Raw genomic sequence first — 25,755 nt, forward strand, 5'->3', positions numbered from 1 at the left:
CATGCTAATGCTAACGGCAATTAATCAAGGCTTGGAGAGAAACTATGACTAAATCACATAAAGAAATACAATCAAATCGGCCACTGCTGGAGTGTTTGTATTTTAGTTTATGAAATAACTGATCTGTTTGTAATGGTCACATCACTTTTGTGTAAATTAATGTTGCAAGATAGTGTCGAAAGCAGAAAGCATCTCTGGTGCCTACTAAACAGGAATGTTTTTAGTAAATCAGCACTATGCCCCTAGTAAAGCGCCCCCTGCTGTCACAGTTCAACACTGACACAGCTCGACAGTTTAGACCAGACATTTGGAAAAATCAGCTGAAATATCAGCATCGGCCTTAGAAAAACCCATATCGGTCAACCTCTAAAACTAACTGCTACGAGGTGCTGTGTTACCATGGTTACTTCTCTTTTTAAGCAGTGTCACTGAAAACTATGAATAAAACATTAAGCAAAAGACACAGTTTGGAGTCAGAAGTCTTGGATCAGAACATGGTAGACGTGTAACCTAGTGAGATATTGCATTAGAAAATCCTTACTTAACGTCACCGTAACTATATTTTTTGTATAAAATGTGTGTGAAATTCTATGTGCTTACAATAGCATTAATGAAGGGATAGTTCAGACCATCCTTCTCTGAAACACAGCACATTGCTCACACTCAAACAACCTGGAAAAGCATCATCATTTTGAATTGTAAATAAGTTTCTTATCCAAGTCAATCCCAGCTCGTCTTCTAAGAAACCAGAGACCTCAATTTCTGCTGGTCACAAGGGTCGAAAAAAAAAAAGACACATGAACGACGGGCCGGCAGCCAATCAGATTACAGCAGGGTCGGATAAGCCCCTCCTTTGCTCGCCCACGATGGGTTCTTCGGCCAAACCAATCAGAGCGAGGCAGCGAGGGGGGAGGGGCCGTTCATGAAGTTCACCGACTTGTCCTCAAAAAGTGTTTTAATCCGAGGTCGGGAAGAGAAGCCAAAATAAGGGCACCCCCAAAATGACTCCAGATGTGAGCCAGGTCAGGAGTAACCGGCTGGGGGGGGTTATCCTACTGTGCATGTTTTAGATCGCTCTTGTGCAAATGTTTTCCTAAGAGTGGGTAGGAGTTTTTTCTTCATCCACGTTTTGCAATAAAAAAAGTCTTGTGGGTTTCTTCTCTGCATTGTGAACTTCCTGTCTTTGTTTCTATGGCAACAGCCAGTCTACCCGCCCCCCCTTCCCATCACCCATTTCTGCGTTATCACAGCTTTACCGTGGCATGACACCCAAATTAAGGCATTAGAGCGTGATTTAAAACTGTCTCCCGGTGCGTTGCTCAACAGTTGCGCTTTCCGCCTGTTGGCACAAATGTTTTCTCGCACAAACACAACTATAAACTCTTCATCATGTGTTATGAGTCATGCCCTTCCAATTCGCTTCCCCTTTTGTCCCGGGCCGAGTTTTCGCTGAGTTTTACTGGCCTTCCCTCCTCCTCCTCCTCCTCCTCCTGTGTGCAGCTTATCCCTCCCAAAAGACATAGCAGCAGCAGTGGAGGACAATAGTGTTTAAATATAAAGAGTTGTGATTGTGCAAACTGTGAGAAAAGAGTGAAATTTGACCAGTTCCTGCCTCAGACGAGCGGGCAAAGAAAAGCAAGACTGGGTGGTTCGGCGGGCGTGTCGGCTATAATACAGTTATGTGAGGCTGGTTAAATCCCCGCGGACCACTTTGCTCTCCGTGCATAAAGGATGTTCTACACCGCACACGTAATAGAGACTCGGAAAGCCTTAGGGAGTTCATAAATCGCTTTATAGGCCAACGTTTTCAAAGCTATACTGCGGAGCTGCTTTGTTTTCTAAGGTGAATATTGTAAACATTATAATGGACTGTTCATACCACCAAAGAAAGGATTTGCTTTTCCGAGTCAGGTCTGATGGTCTTCCAAGGCCGACAAAGAGTTTCCATGTTGCGTAGGTTTTTGCCTAACTTACTTACAGCTTCTGATAACTTGGCCTGAGGAACTGGTTGAAGTATGGGTCAAATGCAGGGGAGAAATGTCCATATGGGAAGAATAAAGGCTCCAAATACAGACACAGCGGAGCCTGAGCAGCACCTGAAGCAGTTAGCCCGTGTTAGCATGAAACAAGGCAAACACGCATTTGATTCGGATTCATGCCATGCTTTTTTCCCACCTTGTTAACAGACCAACTTCAAATTGTAGAAGCTCTAAAGCTCTATAGAAACCGAGCTTTTCCGAAAATGACCTCCTTGATCAACTTACCCCATTTGTTTTCTGTTTTTAGTGAGTGTTAATGTTATTGTGGTTCATAAACTGCATAAACTGTGGTTGATACGCTTGATACGCACAACCAAAGATGTTGTTAGCATTTTTCCTCTCCCAGTATGTTCCTATTGCTCCAAACGGGGGTGAAGTTGGAAGCTACCACGCTCTTCCACAACATCTTTGGTCGTTCTGAGTGACTGAGGGCACACACAAAGACCAGAGAGGTACGTATCAACTCGTCTAAGCTCAGTTAAGAACATATCTCAATATGAAAAAACAGTGGCCAGTTCCTTTAAAGTTGAATGTCTTCTGCACATGGTAAATCTAAAGAGATGTAGAACATTTAACATATTGAGTGACAAATCAATGAATAACATTACTAGTCATTATACATTCACAGCATACTCAGAGGTGGTGGTAAGCTATGATTGTAGCCACACTGGGGTAGACTGACGGAGTCGAGGTTGTCAATATGCGCCATCAGCCCCTCTGTTTTAAGTGGTAGGGGAAACCAGAGTGCGCAGAGTTAACCTACGCAGACATGCCAACTTCACAAAAACACCTGAGGCCAGGAATCGAACCCGGAGTAACAGGCCAGAGTATACCCCCATCTGGACTACACCCGGGGTTAAAGGGGCCTAGGCCATTTCATACCCCGGGTATAAAATGACCTAGGCCCCATTAACCCGTAGTGAGTACCTTCACTCACTCACTCACTCACTCAGTACCTTCACTCACTACCTTCACTCACTCAGTCATACTTCATTCATGCACAGACAGGCAAAGTGTCTTGCCCAAGGATACAACAACAGTCTGTACCTGCAGGAGCATGGATTTGAACTGCCAACCTTCCTGTTAAAGGACAACCCACTCTATCACGCTAAGCTACTGTTATAATTGGGGGTATAATCTGGCCTGGGGGGGTAGGAAATAGCCTAGGACATAATATACCCCGGGGTATATTATGGCCTAGGCTATTTTATACCCGGGGTATGAAATGGCCTAGGCCCCATTAACCCCGGGTGTAGTCCAGATGGGGGTATACTCTGGCCTGTTACACCGGGACCTTCTCTCTGTCTAACCTCTGCGCCACCGTGCCACACACTTTTGTTACATAATGACATCACACACATAACATCCTGAATCTCTCCCCTCTTCACCCGCTTTCACCCTGTGCTGTCCTCGCAAATACGTTTTGAAGATGTATATATGCATCTGTCTCTTCAGACGTTACGAAAACAGTCCATGATCCTTTCCAACGCCCACCCAGGATTTAAAGATCTGTTCATCAGTCTGTTCAGCTGGTGTGAGCCTTATCACTTAAGACCCTCCTTTTACGTATGGTGCAATCCTGTCTGCAACTTAACCTCATGAATACCTCCCTGGTGAGTCCAAATCCCTGTCAAACCTTTCCTTGGTTTATCATCACTCATCACCATAGCATAAGAAAGACATATAACACCCAAGACAGCTATATATATATGTTTCCATAAAGAAGACGTTGAGGCGACAAATACATTAGAAATACAAAGTTCTCATTAGTGCCTGAAAGCTGTGGACACGGTTCATTCATTTTCACTTCATTCGTCATCACAAAGGCCTGTAATGAGGTCTGAGGGCCAGCTCCAGCTCGTGGTTCCGAAGACGAACCGTAAAAACCAGAGGGGACAGAGCGTTCGCCCTTGTCGGCCCTAAGCTGTGGAACGCTCTGCCCCCCCACATCCGCACGGCCCCCACCGCGGAGTGTTTTAAGGCGAGACACTACAGGCAAAACTCTTTTTTTTTTCAGTTTTCAGGTTTTGGGCCAAATGGGTCTCTGAACATATAAACTTTCACCCGGAATCGAAAAATATGCCTAATCTTCACAAAAAGATGTTTAAATATTGCGCTGATTCAATGTTCCCCCATAGACTTATATGGGAGAATGCAATTTCAAGGGCCTTTTTCTCAAAACACATTTTTCTGTCATTGTGGCGACACTATGTCCACGTCCGTCGGACCTAAAGACTTCACATTTTCCAGCCTTGGACTGAACAATATTTGGAAGATTTTTTCAGAGGGATTTTTTATTATCTAATCCCTTAAGCCCCATTTATTGAGTTTTGAATGTCAAAAAATAAGGCGAAAATTACATTTTTACAAAATTTTCCTCTAAAAAACAGCTTATTTTAAAACTAAACAAAATATCCAAAATCCCCTCTGAGAAAGTCTTGGTGACTCATTTATCAATAAAATACATTTGAATGTAGCTCTATCCATTATTCAGATTTCGTCGCCAAAAAGATGGGAAATTTGGGGTATTTTTAGGCATAAAACACCTTGTTCTTATATGAAAAGATAAAATGACAGAAAACTAACTGTAATCTGACAGTGATCTACAGCAGAAGTTTCAAATGAATATCTGTAAATTAAAAAAAAATCCCTATTCACCTGCAGTGTCTCGCCTTAAATCTCGTCTTAAGACTCACTTTTATGCTCTGGCTTTTAGCACCGCTTAAGTTGTGTGGTCCCCTGTGTCTTTTTTTTAAATTTTTTATTGAGTTTTATTCTTATTCATAGTTTTTAATGTGTTTTTATTTATATTTATTCTTTTAAACTGTTTTATTCACATTTATTGTTTTACACCCGTATAGCGGTGGAGCTCATTTGTATTGTTTTGGTTTTATTGATTTTGTTGCATGTGCAGCACTTTGGAAACGTTTTGTTGTTTAAATGTGCTATATAAATAAAGTGGATTGGATTGGATTGTAATGGAGTGACCCAATTGCACGCAGTAAGACTTTGCCCAGACAAGTAGGAATGTGGGAAACTTATCTCCTTTAGTCTGACATATCAATACAGCACTTTTTGTTGTTGTTGCATTGTATGTGATGTAATGTTTGAGTCCATAATCCGAGCAAACGTTCAGCAGCTGTTGAAATCCAGCACTAGTGGGAGAAACAATGATTAAATCACCGGTGTACATGAAAAGACTGACCAGGGTATCACCGACCACACATCCTGTTTTACAGTGGTTTAGCTGACGGGACGGCTCATCCATGTACAGGTTAAACAGAACCGGGGGCAACAGTCCACCCTGGAGCGCTCCATTGCTGACCCCAAAGGAGGCGGAGGTGGTATTCCCCGTTTGACCTACATCTTCTAGTTAGAGTACTAGTAGATGCTGTCAGGTACATCCCTCTGCTTAAAGGGATATTTCAGGATTTTTGACATAGGGCCTCATTTCCTAGTTATCCAGAGTGTTGCTGATTTCTGGACATATTTTTTTTGTAATTCATCCAGTTCTTCTGTTTGGAGAGTTATGTGGCGCTAGGCTAATGCAAGGCTAGCGCATTTCTACAATAGAGTAATTTGAACCATTTTGCATTTAAAAGACCTTATATTTGAGCAGCATCAACTTCGTGGTTGTATAAGCTACGCGGCGACGGAGTGATCTGCTAGAAAATAGTCCCCCGCGATCATTCATGTGATGCAGGTCAGTTATATTACAAAAATTATTCTATCAACACAGACATTTATATGGTTAGTCTGGTGTTATAAGTGATTTGCCTCAGGTGCTCTGTGGAGCGGGTCAGACTGTTTTTAATGCAGGCTAGCTGATACCATAGACATGCACTAGCCTAGCACCATGTAACTCTTCAAATATAAGAACTGCATGAATTACAAAAAAAAAATATCTCCAGAAATCAGCAACACTCTGGATAACTAGGAAATGAGGCACTTTGTCAAAAATCATGAAACATCCCTTTAAGTTTAAAAAAAAAAAGCATATGGTTTGCGCCTTCGATGCGTCTAAAAAGCCCATTAATACAGAAGAGTTCTTTCTTGTGTACAATTGGCTTGTTGCACGGTATGGCTATGCTAGTTCCTCTGACCTGAAGTTGTGAGCGCCTGGACTTCCTGTCTGTATTCTTTTCCTATAGAGATGAGCTCGGACCTCGGATAATAATCATATTTTCTAAAGATTACGTGGAGGGCGAGTTGGTGAGTTTCTGGTAGATGATCATTTACTGTGTGTTCAAATCTTAATGTAGGATGTAACGAGTTCCGAGGAGACACCTGTGATCATAAAGGATTGATAGCTTGCCTTGAAGCTAAAGGCTAACATGCAAGGAAAAATGGAGTAAAAATATATAGCGCTAAAAAAATTAAAGTATTAATTTATATTTGAGGCACTATTTCAAATTGTATAATGCATGAAATGAATGTTAGCCTTTAGCTTCAAGACAAACTCACTGATCCTTATAAACACAGACGTCTCCTCCACGGAAATATTTACTCTGTACAGCAACTCGTTCACCTGCAGGAAGTGATCATCAACCAGAAACTCACCGTCCACCAAAGATTCTTTAGGAAATCCGATGATTCGAACGAGTCTAAGCTAATCTTAATGGAAATTAATACGGACAGGAAGTACTAGCGCCCACAGCTTCAGCTCAGAGGAACTAGCATAGCCACATTGTGCAACAAGCCAATTAGGGTCTCCTTTAATCCAAAGATACATAAATCACTTCCCAGCTTTGCTTTGAATCATAACTGTTTTTTCTGTTGTCCCAATAAACCGACCGAGACGATCAAGCAGTGTTTTCTCCAGGACTTTGGACAACACACTCACTCGGGCTATTGGCCTGTAGTTCTCCAGACTCCCCACTTTCCCAGCTGTGTCCTTAAAGGAACAGGCCACCGTTTTTCCACGCTGAGATACGTTCTTACCTGAGCTTAGACGAGTTGATGCGCACCTGTCTGGTCTTTGTGCCCGTGGAAGAGCGTGGTCGCTTCCAACTTCACCCCCGTTTGGAGCCATAGGAATATACTGGGAGAGGTCGAATACTGACAACATCTTTGGTTGTTTTGCGTGACTGAGCGCACGCACAAAGACCAGACAGGTACGCATAAACTCGTCTAAGCTCAGATAAAAACATATCTCAGTATGGAAAAACGGTGGCCTGTTCCTTTAACGGTGACTGAAAGCAACGAGTCGGGCAACAGTCCATTGGTTCATTTGCAAATCCCGTCTTCAGCAGTGTTGTAATCTCTATCTGGCTACTATGTTTTCTTGTTTACTTAGCTGATAAAGTCTAATCCACAATCATCATACTTCACGTGACCTCGGCTGGCCCTCTGTTTCTCACTGTGAGAAGATTGTGGTAAAGCTGATGTCGTCTTTTGTAAATGAGCGTACTATCAGGATACAATGAGATCCAGTGGAGATAAGTGATAGAAAACTGGGTCATCTTTTCTCCGTCTGCCAAAGACATGAAGGGCAGGACCCTACGATCACGTTACATTGTTTTTATACGCCTCGTACCCTGCAGGTTTGCTTTTATTGTGTTGCATTACTGTATATATTTTTTGCGCAGAGAAGAAATGCAGCTAGATGCTAAATATTGTAAAACATCTGGTGGATTAACAAGGTAATTCATTCTAGGTAATAAAAACAGAAGAAATATGTGCAGTCATAGTGGTCTGTACAATAACAGAACTTGTAATATTCCATAAGTATTGTGAAGGAATTCAAGAGTATCTCCAGTACATAATGTGTGTAAATGTTTTGAATGTTACGGAAACGGTGTTGCTGCTCGTCATGGTCTCTCATGTAAAACGGCACCAACCTGGTAGAATAAAGGCTTAACATTTTTTTTTATCAAATTGTGTGAAATAAGACACAATAATATTACATCAGGACCAAATCAGGGCTGAAAACAATGACAAAACTGAACCTTTGCACATTTTTACAACATTGTAATGTAACGATTGAAGGCTGACTTTTGCAATATAGATACAGACGGCATCTCTGGAATCACCCATATATGGTCATTTTTGAAAACAGTTAAGGGGGAAAACAATTTTGAAAAAATGTAAATTTTCTCTAATTATTCAAAAACGACTGTAACAAACGCTGAATTAAGAATATAGTTTTCTACTAAATAATGATACAAAGACATGGAGAGGAGCAAAGTGGTTCAACAGCCCATAAATACATGAATAACGGAGAATGCTACATGTTAGCATCGGGCTAATGCTAACGTTAGCTAGCGCTAGCTACAACTGCCGTTTTTTCATTTCTACTGCACAATCTGCTGTGAGAAAATATCCATATGGGCCCGATTTACACTTCACTTTATTTGTACGTTATAAATAAGTTGATATTCCACCAGAAAATGGCTAAAAAGAGTGGAAAATTGTGTTTCTCTAAAGATTCTATTTTCCCCCTCGGCGAAGCCACGCCCCCTTCTATGACGAGATGCCGTCTGTATCTATACTATGGTAGAGCTTTTCTATTTGGATATTGCAGTGTCTTGACCACCGCTATATATATTAATGTTTACTCTGTGTGATATAATAAGATAAAGCATTGATTTCAGTACGCATGTTATTGGTGATAAAGGGCCTCTGTGAGGGGCCTCGTCTCCATGGAGATGCTGTTGCTTGGCTTTGATTGACCACTGGCAGCTAAAGCCGGTCTTGTGCTTTATTTCCGTAAGCATTAGGAGTATGTTTGGCATCACTGGCATGTTTATATTTGGAGCGAAGTAGCAACATGTTCCCGTAATCTGTCTATTTATCCTAATTTTTACAAGTTTTGATAACATTAGGATTAGGATTTGTCCTTACTGCCAGTAATTTGATAATGGGTCTCCGTACATTTTAGAAAAAGTGGGCAGCTGCTTCTGTTTGTTTTGGGCTGAAGTGACCACAGACTGAGCTATGCAGTAATTGGCTTTGCCTTTTAGGGAAAAACCAGAGAAATGTTGTATTTGTGCCATGAACCCTGTGCCCATTATGTGTTGTGTCTTCATACCAGCGCCAAAGTGAGCTACACTGAGGTTCTAATATCGAAACAAAACACACTCCAGTGTATGCCGTTTATTAGGGAAAATTAAGTATTGTATGATATAGTATAATAGTCAGACAGACCATTCAACAGAAATCAGTCATTTGAGATGATTTGATCTGATGATTTACTATGTGAGTCTTTTTCTTTCTGTCAAACCCCTATCATCTGTGTGATGCACATGCTGAAGGCCACGTGATAAGGAAAGAGTGCTGACTACAGTTTTCATACTAGAAATAAACATACTGGACCAAGCAGAGTTTGAGGTAAAGTGATTTCTGGAATTCCTGACACATCCCATAATAAACCAGTGGAGATTTTCCATTGTAGAATAATACTACGAGTTGTTTTCTCTGCTTTATATGTTGTGTTTAGCTAATGCTGGTCTTTGGACAGTAGTACCGCGTAATGTTTTTCCATGGTAACCGAAAAAAGTGTAATATTCTGACCTGAACTCTATAAAACCTTGAAACTTCATCAGCATGTTTTAGTTACTGTATATGTGCAGTGGTAAAAACGTGTCTTATTTTGTCTAGTTGATCCAGACCAGAGCCTTTAGTTTCAGACCCACGTGGCTGTGTTTAAGCCCTTTTCTTGTGGCTCTTTGGCTTTTTAGTAAACGGTGCCTGGTGAAGTCCTGGTGAAGTCAGTCTGTTCTCCATCTGGAGCCGGCCTCTGCTCATTTACAGTAAGTCCTGGTTTAGTACTGGTGTAACACTGGGCCACGGGTTTGCTGTAAACACACTAATCTAGTGTGCGGAAAGAATTGGGTATTTTCGGGAGGAGTTGTTTCTTTGTTTCCAAAAGGTTGCAGAATCCTGAGAAAGGCCGACTACGAATCACTTTGCCTATGATTCGTTGGTGTTTTGCATATGTTGCTCAGGGATATGCAAGGCACTGGTACAGCAGTGGTAGCAATTGTCAGAAAATCAGTGGTAGTGTTGTACAAAGTGCAAGCTATAGTTACAGTTTCAAGTATTTATAATAACTAAAAACACCTTAAAGGTCCATTTTGCAACTTTTTATGCAAAGAAAAAGGCAATATTAGTGCTTTTTTAGGTTTTCTGGTAGGTTTCTCGATGGAATCTACATGTAGCCATGGAGATATGTCCTTCCGGAAACATAAACAACAATCACAAAGGCCACCGGGATTGAAAGTAAAGGCGCCACGCTAACCACCCATGCAGCCACTGGGTCACTAATCAACTTTTTTTTATTTGTAGAAAAATGCATCTTATGCATCTTTAACCAGAATGTTCACCTCGTGCATCTTCTAGTGTATAGTTACAGCACTGAGCATAGATACAGACGGCATCTCTGGAATCGCCCATATATGGTCATGTTTGAAAACAGTTAAGGGGGAAAACAATTTTGAAAAAATCTAAACTTTCTCAAATTATTCAAAAACTGCTTTAACAAATGCTGAATTATGAATATAGTTTTCTACTAAATAAAGATACAAAGACATGGAGAGGAGCAAAGTGGTTCAACAGCCCATAAATACATAAATAATGGAGAATGCTAACTTGATGCTACATGTTAGCATCAGGCTAATGCTAGCAGTTAGCTACCACTAGCTACAACTGCGTTTTTTTCACTTCTACTGAACAATCTGCTGTGAGAAAATATCCATATGAGCCTGATTTACACTTGACTTTCTGTGTGATAAATAAGTTGATATTCCACCAGAAAATGGCAAAAAAGAGTGAAAAATTGTGTTTCTCTAAAGATTCTATTTTCCCCCTCGGCGAAGCCACGCCCCCTTCTATGACGAGATGCCGTCTTTATCTATAGTTACAGACGGCATCACGTCATACAAGTATGTTTTGGGAAACACAGTTTTTTACTCTTTTTAGCCATTTTCTGGTGGAATGTAAACGGATTTATCATACAAATAAAGTCAAGTCTAAATCAGGTCCACATGGATGTTTATTTACAGCAGATTGGTCCGTAAAAGCGAAAAGAAAAAAATAACGGCAGTCATAGCTAACGCTAGCATGTAGCATGATGCTAACATGCTACATATCTTTTTAGCCATTTTCTGGTGGAGTGTTAACAGATTTATCTCATACAAAAAAGTCAAGTCTAAATCAGGTCCACATGGGTGTTTTTTCACAGCAGACAAAAAAACGGTAGTCATAGCTAACGTTAGCATGTAGCATGATGCTAACATGACACATCAGCATTTGTTTAAGTAGTTTTGGATTGATTGGAATCCCTCAGCTGCTTCAAACATGACCATATATGGGCGATTTCAGAGCTGCCGTCTGTATCTATCTATTGCAGTGATTTTACGGTGCCACTTGAAAATTACGACTTACAACGTTAGAGCGTCCCAGGTGAACAAAGTCGTATGTGCACTAAGCAGGCTAATTTCTACAACCGTTAGCTCATACGATGCTAACGTTGTATGAAAGTTTCTCCAAATCACATATCATTAAAAACATGTTATGTTGAAATCTGTGACCAAAAGTAATGTTCACTGACGCCGTGGTTTTGTTACAGTTTTATCATTACTGTCTTCATCTCGCACTCTCTCGAGGTCCCCGACTTTACAAGGCCTTTTTCTCAGTGGGAGGTGGGAAATTAACCAGTACCAGTCGCCTTGAACGCACCATTAGTCATTGTAAATTGTAATTTTCATAGCGGGTCAACTAATCTGGGTTTAAATGATTATTGTTTCCAATTACTTTGCTGCTTTGTAAGATTCCGTTCTAATCCAGCAGAAGTAGAGCAGCTCTTCAATGGGCAACACTTAAAAGCTTCAACAGTCAGTAAAGTCTAACCTCGATACTTTCTTTTGCCACTTTTGCAAATTCAAAGTGATCTTGTTTGGTTCTAAACAGCTTTGCTTATTGCCTGCTGCTTGTTTTGCATATGTTGCCTGGTGATATTCAAACGGCTCGGCCTCGTGTTGCAGTGGGCAGGAGGGAGGCGCAGGCAGGCGGCTCCTCTGAAGTGGGCTGGTCCCAAAAACTCACTATAAGTTCCTCCACTTCCTCCCTCCTGCTCTTCTCCGCCTCACTCAGCCAGGACTGCTGCCACCGCCACCAGCTCTGACTGCACCTCTCTGTTCCCTGCTCGAACCCTCTCCAAAATGAGTTACGGCACCACCAATACCCGCATGTCTTCCACCAGGTCCGGGCCCCAGTACAGAGCGGCTAGCGTATATGGAGGGGCCGGGGGCTGGGGCTCTCGGATGTCCACAGCCTCCACTCTGCGCTCCGGGGCTCCGATGATCTCTGCAACATCCAGCTACAAAGTCAGCAGCGGCATGGGAGGAGGACTGGGAGGAGGTAAGACTCAGAAACTATCCAGCTGTTCTGTATCAAACTGTTCTTGTCGGGGATGAAAGATGTCTTAGTTATAGCTGTGGAAAAGTCATTGAAGGTCCCAGGTTCGACTCTCAAACTGGGTGGGGCACTTCTGTGTAGCGCTGTGGTACTCAAACCTTTAGCACTAAGGACCACTTGATTAAATATTTGATCTTTAAAGTATCACAAAGCCTATGTCAAGATCAAATCAGGGCTAAATTGTTTCTGGAAAAGGGTTTAAAATTGACCTAGATTTGACTTCAATGCAAAAAAGCACAAACTGAAAACACAGAGGGCACATTTCTAGTATATCCCAGTCATGTGATTCAAATTACACTTTGAATATTTGCAAATAGCAGATTTAAGGGCTTCCGTCATTTAGTCAATAGTCAGCAAAAGCACTAAATGTTACTTCTCTGGTGTCTAAAGTCTCAGATCCTGTAGGTAGACAGTTTAGTGTTACCAGTTGTTACAATGTTCGTTGTAGTTTTGATCTAATACTTCGATCGTCTACGCTTTCAGGTATGGGTGGAGGTATGGGGGGCGGTGGAGGAGGGATGGCTGGTGGAAACCAAGGCGGAATCATGGGTAACGAGAAGGGGCACATGCAGAATCTGAACGACCGTTTGGCCAATTACCTGGAGACCGTGAGGAACCTGGAGAAGGCCAACAAAGAGCTGGAGATCAAGATCCGCCAGGCGCTGGAGAAAGGAGGGCCCGACCTGAGGGACTACAGCAAGTACGAGCCCATCATCGACGACCTGCGCAGACAGGTGAGGAGGGGGAGGGGCCTGAACAGACAGGTGTGGAGGGGAGGGGCCTGAACAGACAGTTGTGGAGGGGAGGGGCCTGAACAGACAGTTGTGGAGGGGAGGGGCCTGAACAGACAGTTGTGGAGGGGAGGGGCCTGAACAGACAGTTGTGGTCGAGGGGCCTGAACAGACAGTTGTGGAGGGGAGGGGCCTGAACAGACAGGTGTGTAGGGGAGGGGCCTATGCAAACAGGTGAGGAGGGGAGGGCCCTGAACAGACAGTTGTGGTCGAGGGGCCTGCGCAGACAGTTGTGGAGGGGAGGGCCCTGAACAGACAGTTGTGGTCGAGGGGCCTGCGCAGACAGTTGTGGAGGGGAGGGGCCTGAACAGACAGTTGTGGAGGGGAGGGGCCTGAACAGACAGTTGTGGTCGAGGGGCCTGCGCAGACAGTTGTGTAGGGGAGGGGCCTGAACAGACAGTTGTGGTCGAGGGGCCTGCGCAGACAGTTGTGGAGGGGAGGGGCCTGAACAGACAGTTGTGGTCGAGGGGCCTGCGCAGACAGTTGTGGAGGGGAGGGGCCTGAACAGACAGGTGTGTAGGGGAGGGGCCTATGCAAACAGGTGAGGAGGGGAGGGGCCTGAACAGACAGTTGTGGAGGGGAGGGGCCTGCGCAGACAGTTGTGTAGGGGAGGGGCCTGAACAGACAGTTGTGGTCGAGGGGCCTGCGCAGACAGTTGTGTAGGGGAGGGGCCTGAACAGACAGGTGTGTAGGGGAGGGGCCTATGCAAACAGGTGAGGAGGGGAGGGGCTGCACCGACAGGGGGGCCTCCACAGTCGGGTGAGGAGGGGTCCGCGCAAACAGGTAACAAGAGGGAGGCAATGTATCACTGAACTTGATGATTCTAAATACAAATATATATATTCAAGCATTAACATGAGAGGTCACGGTGCGGTCTAAACCCTGGGAATGGTCTGATGCTCAGGACAAAGCCACAGGAGAGTTAGTCTAGTTAATCCGTATCAGTCATTGGTCTGGATCACTGGGTGCAGCAACAGCACGTAGATCGGGCCAATAGATAGAAACAAGGAAGTGGACTCTGACTCTCACACACTTGTAGCCTATGCCATCTAAAACTGTTTTGACCAAAGCAACTGAATTGTTGATGCAGCAGAGCCAGCATGCGCCCCCCCCACACACAGACTCAGACAGACGATGCATTCAGATGTACAAAATCCTGCTGCAGTGTACCTGGCACAGTGTTTAAAAATAGACTGAAACTTCCATTTTAATAAGTAGTGCAATGATAACAACTTGTAAGCCTGATACAAGGCTGTGGGAACCCAGGGTGGATAGTGGATAGTTTGTGAACTGCAGGCAATATTAACCCTCAACTCCCACCTGAACCGAGCACATTTTCTCCAGCTTTACCCCAGTCCAAAAGCTTCTGGAAAAAAGGTGTGAAAATAGCGACAAGACTGAGACGAAAACAAGGATGGAAATGTGAAAAAAGTGAGAAAACATTGATGAAAAAGTGACAAAAATTTGACAAAAAAGTGAGAAAAATTTGACGAAAAAGTGATAAGAATTTGACACAAAAAATGTGAATAATTTGACGAAAAAGTGACAAAAAATGTACAAAAAAATTACAAAAATGGACAAAAAATGGACAAAAAATTGAAAAAAATGGACGAAAAAGTGATAAGAATTTGACAAAAAAATGTGAATAATTTGACGAAAACGTGACGAAAAAAGTCACGAAAATTTGACAAAAATGAGATGACTGCCCAACAACAAAAAGTGATGGAAAAAAAATCTGATCAATTTAGTTTTGTAGATCTTTCAAATGAGGCGTTACACTGGCCTACAGGATTTGGGTAAAGCTGAACTGGAGAAAATGCTCTCGGTTCAGGCGGGAGTTAAGAGGTTAATAAATAGGATTGATGCACAGAAAAAGTATTTTGGGGGGAAATTTTGTCCCTCAGCGCCCCCTAACTAAAATATCTTCCCACGGCTCTGGCCTGATAATACACATAAAAAATGATTACTTAATTTTGTGAAGTGAAAGTTTGCTGTAGTACAGTTCTCTTAATGAATATTTAATAACCATGTAGTGAACAAAAGGAGGCGGAGTATTTGTGGTGCTTTCCAGTACAGCAGTCGAGTGCACAGGAGTCAGAGGAGCTTTTTCAAGGATTTGCTGATTTGGTTTCTTGAAATTCTAATGCAATGAAAGTGTAAATGTCATATATGTCAGTGTCCTCAAAAAGTCCAGTTCTTTGTGCGTCTCCGATTTAGTGAAGAGAATGAAGGGTGTGGCAGCATAATGACCCATCTGTGCCACAGTCAGCACTTCCTCTGAATCACAGGCTCCAAAAGCCACAAAAAGAGAAGAGACTCCCACACCAGACTCCAATTTTAATCAAATTGTTGTCACATTTTTGTAATTTTTTTGTCACTTTTTTGTCATTTTTTTGTCATTTTTTGGTCAGATTTTTATCAGATTTTTGTCACTTTTTGTCTTTTTTTTTGTTATTTTTTTGTCAAATTTTTATCAAATTTTTGTCATTTCTTTTGTCATTTTTGTGACATTATTGCCACTTTTTCATCAATTTTTCCTCACTTTTTTGTCAAACTTTTCTCACTTTTTTGTCACATTTCCATCATTGTTTTCCTCTCCGTTTTTTTTGCTCTTTCAACAGCTTTTTTTTCCCAGAAGCTTTTGGATTGGGGTAAAGCCAAACTGGAGAAAATGTGCTCGGTTCAGGTGGGGCGTTAAGGGGGTTAAAAGAAAAGCATCCAAAAACAAAAAATGCGCTGGAAAAGCAACAAAATGTGACGAAAACGTGACGACAAAGCGATGAAAAAGCAACAAAAACATGACAAAAAAGAGGTTAACATATGTATTTGTGGAAGTGTCACATTTACGCTAATTTGGGCCAGGCTGACCAGAGTCCAGGGCTGGTTTTCAGTCCCAGTCCCGCCCCTGGCTGATACTGTCCGATGCTCCGTGACTGTGAGAAAACGAGAGTGGAGCGGCCCCAATGGGAAACAGATGCGCTGGTGTCGTGTCTCCATGTGAGATCCTTATGGACACACATTCTCTCCAGTGGATTTGTTGCGTCCAATTTGTTTGTATTGTTTTAAAGGCGCTCCCAGTCACATCCCATCGACAACTCAATTATATAAAGACAAACATGCAATTTCGATTTAGATTTGCAATGCATGTTCACGACTGTGACACTTTGAGCCGTTAACTCGCTGCCAAAAAATCACCAACTTCCACCCACTTCCGAAAGAGCCAGAGTAAGAGAAGCCTCCCGGTGACTCAGAGCTGGCACAGGAATGTCCAAATGTAACCCCCTCGAGAATCTGCGGATCTGAGAGCGTGCGGCTGTGGGAGGAGAATGGACCCAATGTGAAGCAGATGTGGGACAGACACCGCAGAGGAGCAGGCTAGTCCCGCACGGAGAGGGGCTAACGTGTGGTGTGTGAGCGGCTAACAAAGATTTTCTGTCCCGGGAGTCAAAAGTCAAATTCTTCACAGACGCGATCACTGAGTTGTGGGGGTGGTGACAGCGGGGGGGGGGCCGGGGCTGGGCTTTGGGAGTGATCATGTAGAAGTAGCAGCAGCAGTAGTTTAATTAGTTGTATAAATCCTGTAATAGCCCTCTGTGTGAACTGTTTCATTTCTTCAGACTTTAATCCAGAGTCAACCCCCTAATCAGGGTTTCCACAGGGCAACGAAAAGCAGTAGATGTTATTACAGGAACTGTGCCAAAAATTAAGGCCTTAAATCCCATTAAAAATATAACATTTTATTCCAAAAGGCATGAAATCTAAATGTTCAAATGATGACATGATGGTGGCGATGGTGGTGCCCCTGGTGGTGGTGCCCCTGGTGGTGGTGCCCCTGGTGGTGGTGTCCCGGGTGGTGGTGCCCCTGGTGGTGGTGTCCCGGGTGGTGGTGTCCCGGGTGGTTATGCCTCTGGTAGTGACGCCCCTGGTGGTGACGCCCCTGGTGGTGACGCCCCCGGTGGTGACGCCCCCGGTGGTGACGCCCCCGGTGGTGACGCCCCTGGTGGTGGTGCCCCTGGTGGTGGTGTCCCTGGTGGTGATGATCCTGGTGGTGATGCCCCTGGTGGTGGTGCCCCTGGTGGTGGTGTCCCGGGTGGTGGTGCCCCTGGTGGTGGTGTCCCGGGTGGTGGTGTCCCGGGTGGTGACGCCCCTGGTGGTGGAGCCTCTGGTGGTGATGACCCTGGTGGTGACGCCCCTGGTGGTGACGCCCCTGGTGGTGGAGCCTCTGGTGGTGGTGCTCCTGGTGGTGATGCCCCTGGTGGTGGAGCCTCTGGTGGTGGTGCTCCTGGTGGTGACGCCCCTGGTGGTGATGCCCCTGGTGGTGATGCCCCTGGTGGTGATGCCTCTGGTGGTGATGCCCCTGGTGGTGACGCCCCTGGTGGTGACGCCCCTGGTGGTGGAGCCTCTGGTGGTGGTGCTCCTGGTGGTGATGCCCCTGGTGGTGACGCCCCTGGTGGTGATGCCCCTGGTGGTGATGCCCCTGGTGGTGACGCCCCTGGTGGTGACGCCCCTGGTGGTGGAGCCTCTGGTGGTGGTGCTCCTGGTGGTGATGCCCCTGGTGGTGGAGCCTCTGGTGGTGGTGCTCCTGGTGGTGACGCCCCTGGTGGTGATGCCCCTGGTGGTGATGCCCCTGGTGGTGATGCCTCTGGTGGTGATGCCCCTGGTGGTGGAGCCTCTGGTGGTGGTGCTCCTGGTGGTGACGCCCCTGGTGGTGATGCCCCTGGTGGTGATGCCCCTGGTGGTGATGCCTCTGGTGGTGATGCCCCTGGTGGTGATGCCTCTGGTGGTGATGCCCCTGGTGGTGGTGTCCCGGGTGGTGATGCCCCCGGTGGTGACGCCCCTGGTGGTGGTGTCCCGGGTGGTAACGCCCCTGGTGGTGGTGTCCCGGGTGGTAACGCCCCTGGTGGTGGTGTCCCGGGTGGTGATGCCCCCGGTGGTGACGCCCCTGGTGGTGATGCCTCTGGTGGTGACGCCCCTGGTGGTGATGCCTCTGGTGGTGGTGCCCCTGGTGGTGATGCCTCTGGTGGTGATGCCCCCGGTGGTGATGCCCCTGGTGGTGATGCCTCTGGTGGTGATGCCCCCGGTGGTGATGCCCCTGGTGGTGATGCCTCTGGTGGTGGTGTCCCGGGTAGTGATGCCCCTGGTAGTGACGCCCCTGGTGGTGGTGTCCCGGGTGGTAACGCCCCGGGTGGTAACGCCCCGGGTGGTGATGCCCCTGGTGGCGATGCCCCCGGTGGTGGTGTCCCGGGTGGTGACGCCCCTGGTAGTGATGCCCCTGGTAGTGATGCCCCTGGTAGTGATGCCCCGGGTGGTGATGCCCCTGGTAGTGATGCCCCTGGTAGTGATGCCCCTGGTAGTGACGCCCCTGGTAGTGATGCCCCTGGTAGTGACGCCCCTGGTGGTGACGCCCCTGGTAGTGACGCCCCTGGTGGTGACGCCCCTGGTAGTGATGCCCCGGGTGGTGATGCCCCTGGTGGTGGTGTCCCGGGTGGTGACGCCCCTGGTGGAGGTGGTGGCTTTGGTGTTGGTACAAATAGTGGATTATGTTGAAGAACTTTGACAGTACACTGCAAAAAGTAATCTCGAAATGTTTGCCTTTGATCAGAGACTCTAATTTCAAGAAAGATGTTTTGACTTGAATTAAGATAAAACACAGCGAACAGTTTATTTTAAGTAAATAAAGATTTTTCATCCAGTCGTGCGCTGAATTCTTTTACCTTAATTTATGTGAAAATATCTTGCCCCATAAACAGAGTCAAATTTACTTAGTTACTTATTTACTACTCAATATTACTTTCTACAGTGTAATGTGTGGATGCTCGGCTTATTAACATACTAAGATACTCTACACTCTAACCTGTCCTGCTGAACTTTGAGGCACAAAGGTCTTTTCCGAGCGCACAGATGGACCACACTGACAGGTTTATGGCTCAGCTGCAGAAGAGGAAACGCATTTAAACTGGTTTAAACTGAAGCAGGCTTGGTCCCGCGGCCCTCCTTCCTCATCTGGTCCCCTCCTTCCTCATCTGGTCCCCTCCTTCCTCATCTGGTCCCCTCCTTCCTCATCTGGTCCTCTCCTTCCTCATCTGGTCCCCTCCTTCCTCATCTGGTCCCCTCCTTCCTCATCTGGTCCTCTGCGCCTCCACAGTGTGCGGAGAGTGTGCGAGATGATGTGTAACATGACTCTCCTGTCTGTGGGCAGCGCTGATTCAGATCATACGCTGCTTATTTCACATCTGTTAAACGTTCTGCAGAATGAGTGTGGAAAAAACACACACGCTTTTGTAATTGTTTAAATCCGTCCATCTGAAGTGGAAAGTCCCTTTGGAATTCGGTCACAATGGAAAGATGTTCCTGTTTAAGGGTGAGGGTGAGGGTGGCTGCGGCAGCGAGTCCCAGTTTGTGAGAATAAACATAGTTAGTGGTTATTGGCAGATGATTTTCAAATAAAAGATGGAAAAGGGAACAACATATCTGACAGCATGTATGTGTGTGTTGTTTTTCAGATTTTTGACAAAATCACAGAGAACGCCCGGCTGGTGCTGCAGATCGATAACGCTCGTCTGGCTGCAGATGACTTCAAAGTAAAGTAAGTACTTTTGCTTTTACTCATATGATTATTGTTATTTTGTGTATTTATGAAGACTTCTCTGCGCTTTTACCCAGTACAATGTTCTGATAATCTGTATTGCTATAACAATATTACAATTTCAACACCATATAGTCCATTGACTTTGAACAAAAACTGTAATGCTGTTTTTTTTTGTTGTATGTGGCAAAACAAGCCTTTAAAGCAGGGGTGTCCAAACTTTTTCATGGGGGGGCCGCATATTGAAGTGTACACGGGGTGAAGGGCCGTAGATCAGTAGTTAGTGCCGCAAAACCTTTGACAAGCAGAGGTTTAAATTGTGCCCCACACCTTTATTTAAGCTTAAAACCTTCATGCCAGCTCTGTCTCACAACGAAATGTTTGTTGTTCAGTTAGAATTGTATTGAATTATTACATTTCAAATACAAAGGTCCATCTCTGGTGATGTGACCGATACAGCAAGAGGCCGAGGGCCACCATAAATTGGTCTGAGGGCCGCATTTGGCCCCCGGGCCGCACTTTGGACACCTCTGCTTTAAAGGGACTATACGGAGTTTCACCACAACTGCCTCTAAAATCCTGCACTGTCACTCAAAACGGTGTTAATTCGGGTCCGAAGTGCCGTCATGCACAAGCTTAATATAGAGGGTGCAGTTACACGTATGACCTGAGGTGGCAGTAGTGAGCATAAAATGGCAAACTTGCATCTAGCCCCTTTAAAGGGGGGTATCATGCAAAAATCTACTTTTTCAAGCTTTACATCATGTTATTATGTCATTCCCTCATTAAAAACACGCCTGAAGTGTTGCCTTGGCACATTCACGTATTTTTGAGTAATCTGTAAAAACTCTGATGGCGGCCATTTTAGGGATAGGTTTGCCTGAGTCCTCCTAGGAACGCCCCCACCTCCTGGAGACGCCTCCGAGCTTTCGTCACCAGCCGAGTAACCAACCACTGCTCCTCAGCAGAACCCCCTCCCCACTGATGCCACAGACAGCGTGTGGAGGGGGCGTGTCTAAAGGCTCAGAGGTTCTTAAAGAGACAGAGGCCTATTTCAAGACATTCACTACAGCCATTTTGAGAGAGACATTTTATACAAGGCAGTTATTCTAATTTACTGCATTTACAGACCAGCAGAAGGTTTGGTCATCATTGTAGTGTGATATAGACTGGTGCTATGTGATTGAAAAAAGCAGAATACCCCCTCTTTAAAGGGACTATACAGAGTTTAAAAATGTTAAAATAATGTATTTTCCTCCCCTACATGTTCCAGTCATGTCCTAATGTGTAGAATGAGCTCAGCCCTGTTCACCACAACTGCCTCTAAAATCCTGTCACTCAAAAAGGTGTTAATTCGGGTCCGAAGTGCCGTCATGCACGAGCTTAATATAGAAGGTGCAGTTACACGTATGACCTGAGGTGGCAGTAGTGAGCATAAAATGGCAAACTTGCATCTAGCCCCTTTAAAACCACTCAATCAGGACTAAAGCGAGGCCAAAATGGACAAAGAATGACAACGACTGAATGACTTATTTTTAGTTCCCATACATGTTTGTTTTGGACTGTGTATTGCTTCCTTCGATGTGGATACCGTGTTCCCTAATATGGCTGTTTGGGGATGCATTTGGGGATGTGATGTGCGGGCCCCAGAAGCGGAGAGCGTGACGGCGTTTCCTCTCCGCAGGTTTGATAACGAGTCCGGGATCCGTCAGTCGGTGGAGGCCGACATCGCGGGTCTGAAGAAGCTCATCGATGAAACCAACATGAGCCGCATGAACATCGAGAACGAGATCGAGGCGGTGAGGGAGGAGCTGGCCTTCCTCAGAAAGAACCATGAGAATGTGAGTCTTACAGAAACATATTTTAGTTTGTGTGTTAGGACTGCTGGGACTTCATGAGTGTCCAGAGAATGAACCAGTTTAATGCTGCGCTCCAGGTAACTGGTAAGTGTCCAACCTCCCACTTGGAACATTGCTCCAACTGGTGATTATAACTCGCAAACTTCGAGATGATTAGAGCGACCTGACTTCAAAGACGAGCTGAACAACAACGGCGACCCCCACAGAGAAGTGTGTGTGCAACATTAGCCCTCTGAAAAGACACATAAAAGGTTTTAGTTTCTGAGTGATGAGGAATAGATACAGACGGTATCGCATCATCCCTGTTTTCCCCCTCGGCGAATCTTTTGGGAAACACAAATTTCCACTCTTTTTAGCAATTTTCTGGTGAAATGTGAACTTATTAATCACACATAAATAAAGTGAGGTCTAAGTCGGGTCCATCTGGATCTTTATTCACTGCAGATTGTTCAGTAGAAGTGAAAAAACGGCAGTCGTAGCTAGCGTTAGCATACATAAAAAAGCATTAGCACGAGAATGCATCGTGCTTTTTTATGTATTTATGGGCTGTTGAACCATTTTGCTCCTCCCCATGTCTTTGAATTTTAATGGGTAGAAAACTATATCAATAATTCAGCATTTGTTTTTGAATAATTGGAGAAAGTTTAGATTTTTCTCCAAATTGTTTTCCCCCTTAACTGATTTCAAACATGATCATATATGGACGATTCCAGAGATGCCGTCTGTATCTATAGGATATAGGAGCATGCTTTCCTCCAGGGCTAACTAAGTTAAATTAAACAAAGACCCAAACGTGGGAGGCAAAGCTCGACCACAAGGGCCAAATCATAACGCCGCGTCTCAAAGATGAAACTTTAGCAAAACCACTGCATCAGTGACGTAAACCCTTGATACTGGTCACAGCCGTCTATAACTACAACGTTATTTAACACTATTATATTTGTTATGAAGAAATGTTCATATAAGGTTAGCATTCGTGGGCAATAGCAACCATACGTCCCTAAATGTAAAAGGAAACGTGTTGTCTCTGCAGGAGGTGATGGAGCTGCGTGGCCAGATCACTCAGTCGGGAGTGCAGGTGGACGTGGACGCCCCTAAAGGCCACGACCTGTCCCAGATCATGGACGACGTGAGGGCCAACTACGAGAAGGCCGCCCTGAAGAACACAGAGGAGCTCAAACGCTGGCACGAAAACCAGGTGAGCAGAAAAGTGCTTTCCATATTGCGACTATTCACTTTTGCCTTGTTTGCAGAATCTATCCAAACAATCCGGTGTGTTTTTTTGGTCAAATGCTGATCAAGTGTCGTCTGTGCCCTCCCTCAGATCTCAGACGTGCAGGTGCAGGTGGCCCAGAACACAGAAGCTCTCCAGGGCGCCCAGATGGAGAGGAGCGACTTGACCCGACAGATTCAGACGCTGGAGATCGAACTGGCCTCGCAACAGAGCCTAGTAAGGACATGTTTCTGTTCTCTAGGAAATTAGGTTCTGACTTTGTTTTCCAATCTAAATGAGTGTCCTGCTACCATGGTGTCTGTCCCGCGTAGAAAGGGTCTCTGGAGGACACGCTGCAGAACACGGAGATGAGGAACAACATGGAGATGGAGAAGTACAACGCCATCATCATGCGCCTGGAGGACGAGCTCACTAACCTCAGACAGAACATCCAGCAGCAGACGCAGGATTACCAGGCTCTGCTCAACATCAAGGTCAAACTGGAGGCAGAGATCAGCACCTACAAGACCCTGCTGGACGGAGGGGACTTGAAGTGAGTTCTAGCACTTCTACTGCTACTCTTGCTGCTACAAGGCAAGGCAAGGCAAGTCTATTTGTAGAGCACAATTCATACACAAGGCAATTCAAAGTGCTTCACGGTTGCATAAATATAAGAAAACAAATACAATCAATAAAAACATCAACATGGAATTAATCAATTACAGTAAGAGGCAAGAGTGTAGATAAAATGCTTTCAGTTATATGCATTTTTAAGTCTTGTTTTGACTCGCTCTGTCTTGAGCACTATTTCGCTCTGTCTTGAGCACTATTTTTAAGTCTTGTTTTGACTCGCTCTGTCTTGAGCACTATTTGTTTTGACTCGCTCTGTCTGGAGCACTATTTGTTTTGACTCGCTCTGTCTGGAGCACTATTTGTTTTGACTCGCTCTGTCTGGAGCACTATTTGTTTTGACTCGCTCTGTCTGGAGCACTATTTGTTTTGACTCGCTCTGTCTTGAGCACTATTTGTTTTGACTCGCTCTGTCTTGAGCACTATTTCACCCTTTCTTGAGCACTATTTTTAAGTCTTTTTTGACTCTCTCTGTCTTGAGCACTATTTCACTCTGTCTTGAGCACTATTTTTAAGTCTTGTTTTGACTCACTCTGTCTTGAGCACTATTTTGCTCTGTCTTGAGCACTATTTTAAGTCTTGTTTTTGAACTGTAGAGCTCTGTTACCGCACACAAGAACCTGCCTCTTGAATTGAATTTGTTTGTCATCTTTGGTCAGACTCATGGACGCCGTTGACGAGCTGGCGGCGTTGAGCTGAAAACTTCACACTCACAGAAGACGACTCTTTCGTCGGCCAGAAGAAGTACTTCACCGAACATTCCCCGGAGATCACTGCCGCTAATAAAGATCCACTGTTAACTCCGGTGCTGTGTGTGTGCTGTGCTTTTTACTCAGTGCTGTAACAATGCGTTTCATATAAATAAGCAGCAGTTGACATTGTTTTTTTTTACATTTGTCCTCCAAACACGAAAACTCTTCACAAAAGTTGGATAGAGGATGAATTCTGCTTTTTCAGTAAGCATTTTCACAATCAAAACCCCAAAGTAACACGTCTGTTCAAATGAAAAGGATGAGGCTACGCAAAAACGTATGTAAAGAAACATTGCCATCTGGTGACGAAATCCACAAAGTCCCCAAATGTAGCAATATTGAAAAAACACAGTTTGTAGGACTCTTGTAGTTTGAAATCAAGTGATTGTTCAGAATAAACAGTCCAGTTGTCCTTATCACACCAGGATATACTGTGAAGCGTGAATGCTGCTGCACACAGTAAATGAGCATAATGATCTTATAAGCCCCATTTCGACAAGATCAGACCGGAACAGACCGGAGCGCAGTCAGCTTGCATATTCAAAGTTTCTTTCTCTTCACAAGGTTCTACTGGTTCACAGAAAATATAGGAATTTTTTGCCATCTCTACTCATAGCCTATGCCTGATTTTGATGTGAAATCATTCAATTAAATTATAGATTTGTCCTCATATTTATGACAGTAATCTACCGCTCCTCTTTTCAAGTTTGATTTGCACAGTACATACATACATTCTTTGTTATTGCCCAAATGAGAGGAGCGAGGTCTCGTATCTCCCTCTTTTATTTTAGAATTCACTGTTGAACTAAAAGGAATAGGTTTACTCGTTTTGGGCATTTTTGTGATTAGTCTTTTTTCTCAATAACTGTTCCTCTGGCACTTGAAAACTGTTCAAACCCTCCGTCCCTCCGAATGGTCAAATGTTGCACATACAAAGGTGTTTGCAGGACTAAAGCTCAGTGACATCAGGCTGTGGTTGTTGCCACATGCATATGAATGTCCTTGGCCACTCCCATAACCACCCAGACCACTTTGCCCTAAAGACACTGGAAACACAAGCTTGCGGACGCTGCCCCTCCCCAAATGAACCGGTCTCAACTAAGTGAAGTGAACTGGTGGAGTGCTGTCGACACGGGGCTATAGACTCAATGTGATGGTAGTGCAACAGTGGCTATTGCATAAAATTGGATTATTATTCCAAAAATACTTACAAATCTCCGTGTCTTACAGAACAAGGAAGTGTTACAGTAGCGAAAGACTTTTTGAATATACTTTCCTGCCAATTTGAAATAATTGCTCTCTCTGGAACGTGACTTAATGATGAGAAAAGCACACATTTTGAAATAGATGGACACAACTTGTATTATACAAACCGGCCAAGAAAGAGAGGGGGAGGTGTGGTGTTGTATGTTGATAATAATTTGAAATACAACATTACTGAAACAGTGTCTATTGCAATAGATCAGGGG

At 44.6% G+C, this 25,755-nt stretch overlaps 1 protein-coding gene across 1 annotated transcript; it reads left to right on the forward strand.

Annotated features, from left to right (window-relative positions):
- The first annotated feature begins 12,097 nt into the window (after nt 1-12,097).
- On the forward strand, nt 12,098-24,334 carry LOC306982301 (keratin, type I cytoskeletal 18-like). Its single transcript, XM_079582212.1, has 8 exons — nt 12,098-12,398; nt 12,939-13,189; nt 19,750-19,832; nt 21,517-21,673; nt 22,725-22,889; nt 23,016-23,141; nt 23,237-23,457; nt 24,194-24,334. Exons 1-8 carry the CDS (start codon nt 12,200-12,202, stop codon nt 24,231-24,233), a joined length of 1,242 nt encoding a protein of 413 aa, XP_079438338.1. The 5' UTR covers nt 12,098-12,199; the 3' UTR covers nt 24,234-24,334.
- The last annotated feature ends 1,421 nt before the right edge of the window (nt 24,335-25,755 follow it).

This window comes from Gobius niger, assembly GCF_951799975.1.
Source record: "Gobius niger genome assembly, chromosome: 24".
Taxonomy (NCBI): domain Eukaryota; kingdom Metazoa; phylum Chordata; class Actinopteri; order Gobiiformes; family Gobiidae; genus Gobius; species Gobius niger.

Coding starts and splice junctions, on each gene's coding strand:
- LOC306982301 (XM_079582212.1), top strand. CDS start 12,200: ATGAGTTACGGCACCACCAATACCCGCATGTCTTCCACCAGGTCCGGG. Junction 19,833..21,516: donor GCAGATGACTTCAAAGTAAA/GTAAGTACTTTT, acceptor TCCTCTCCGCAG/GTTTGATAACGAGTCCGGGA. Junction 21,674..22,724: donor TCAGAAAGAACCATGAGAAT/GTGAGTCTTACA, acceptor TTGTCTCTGCAG/GAGGTGATGGAGCTGCGTGG.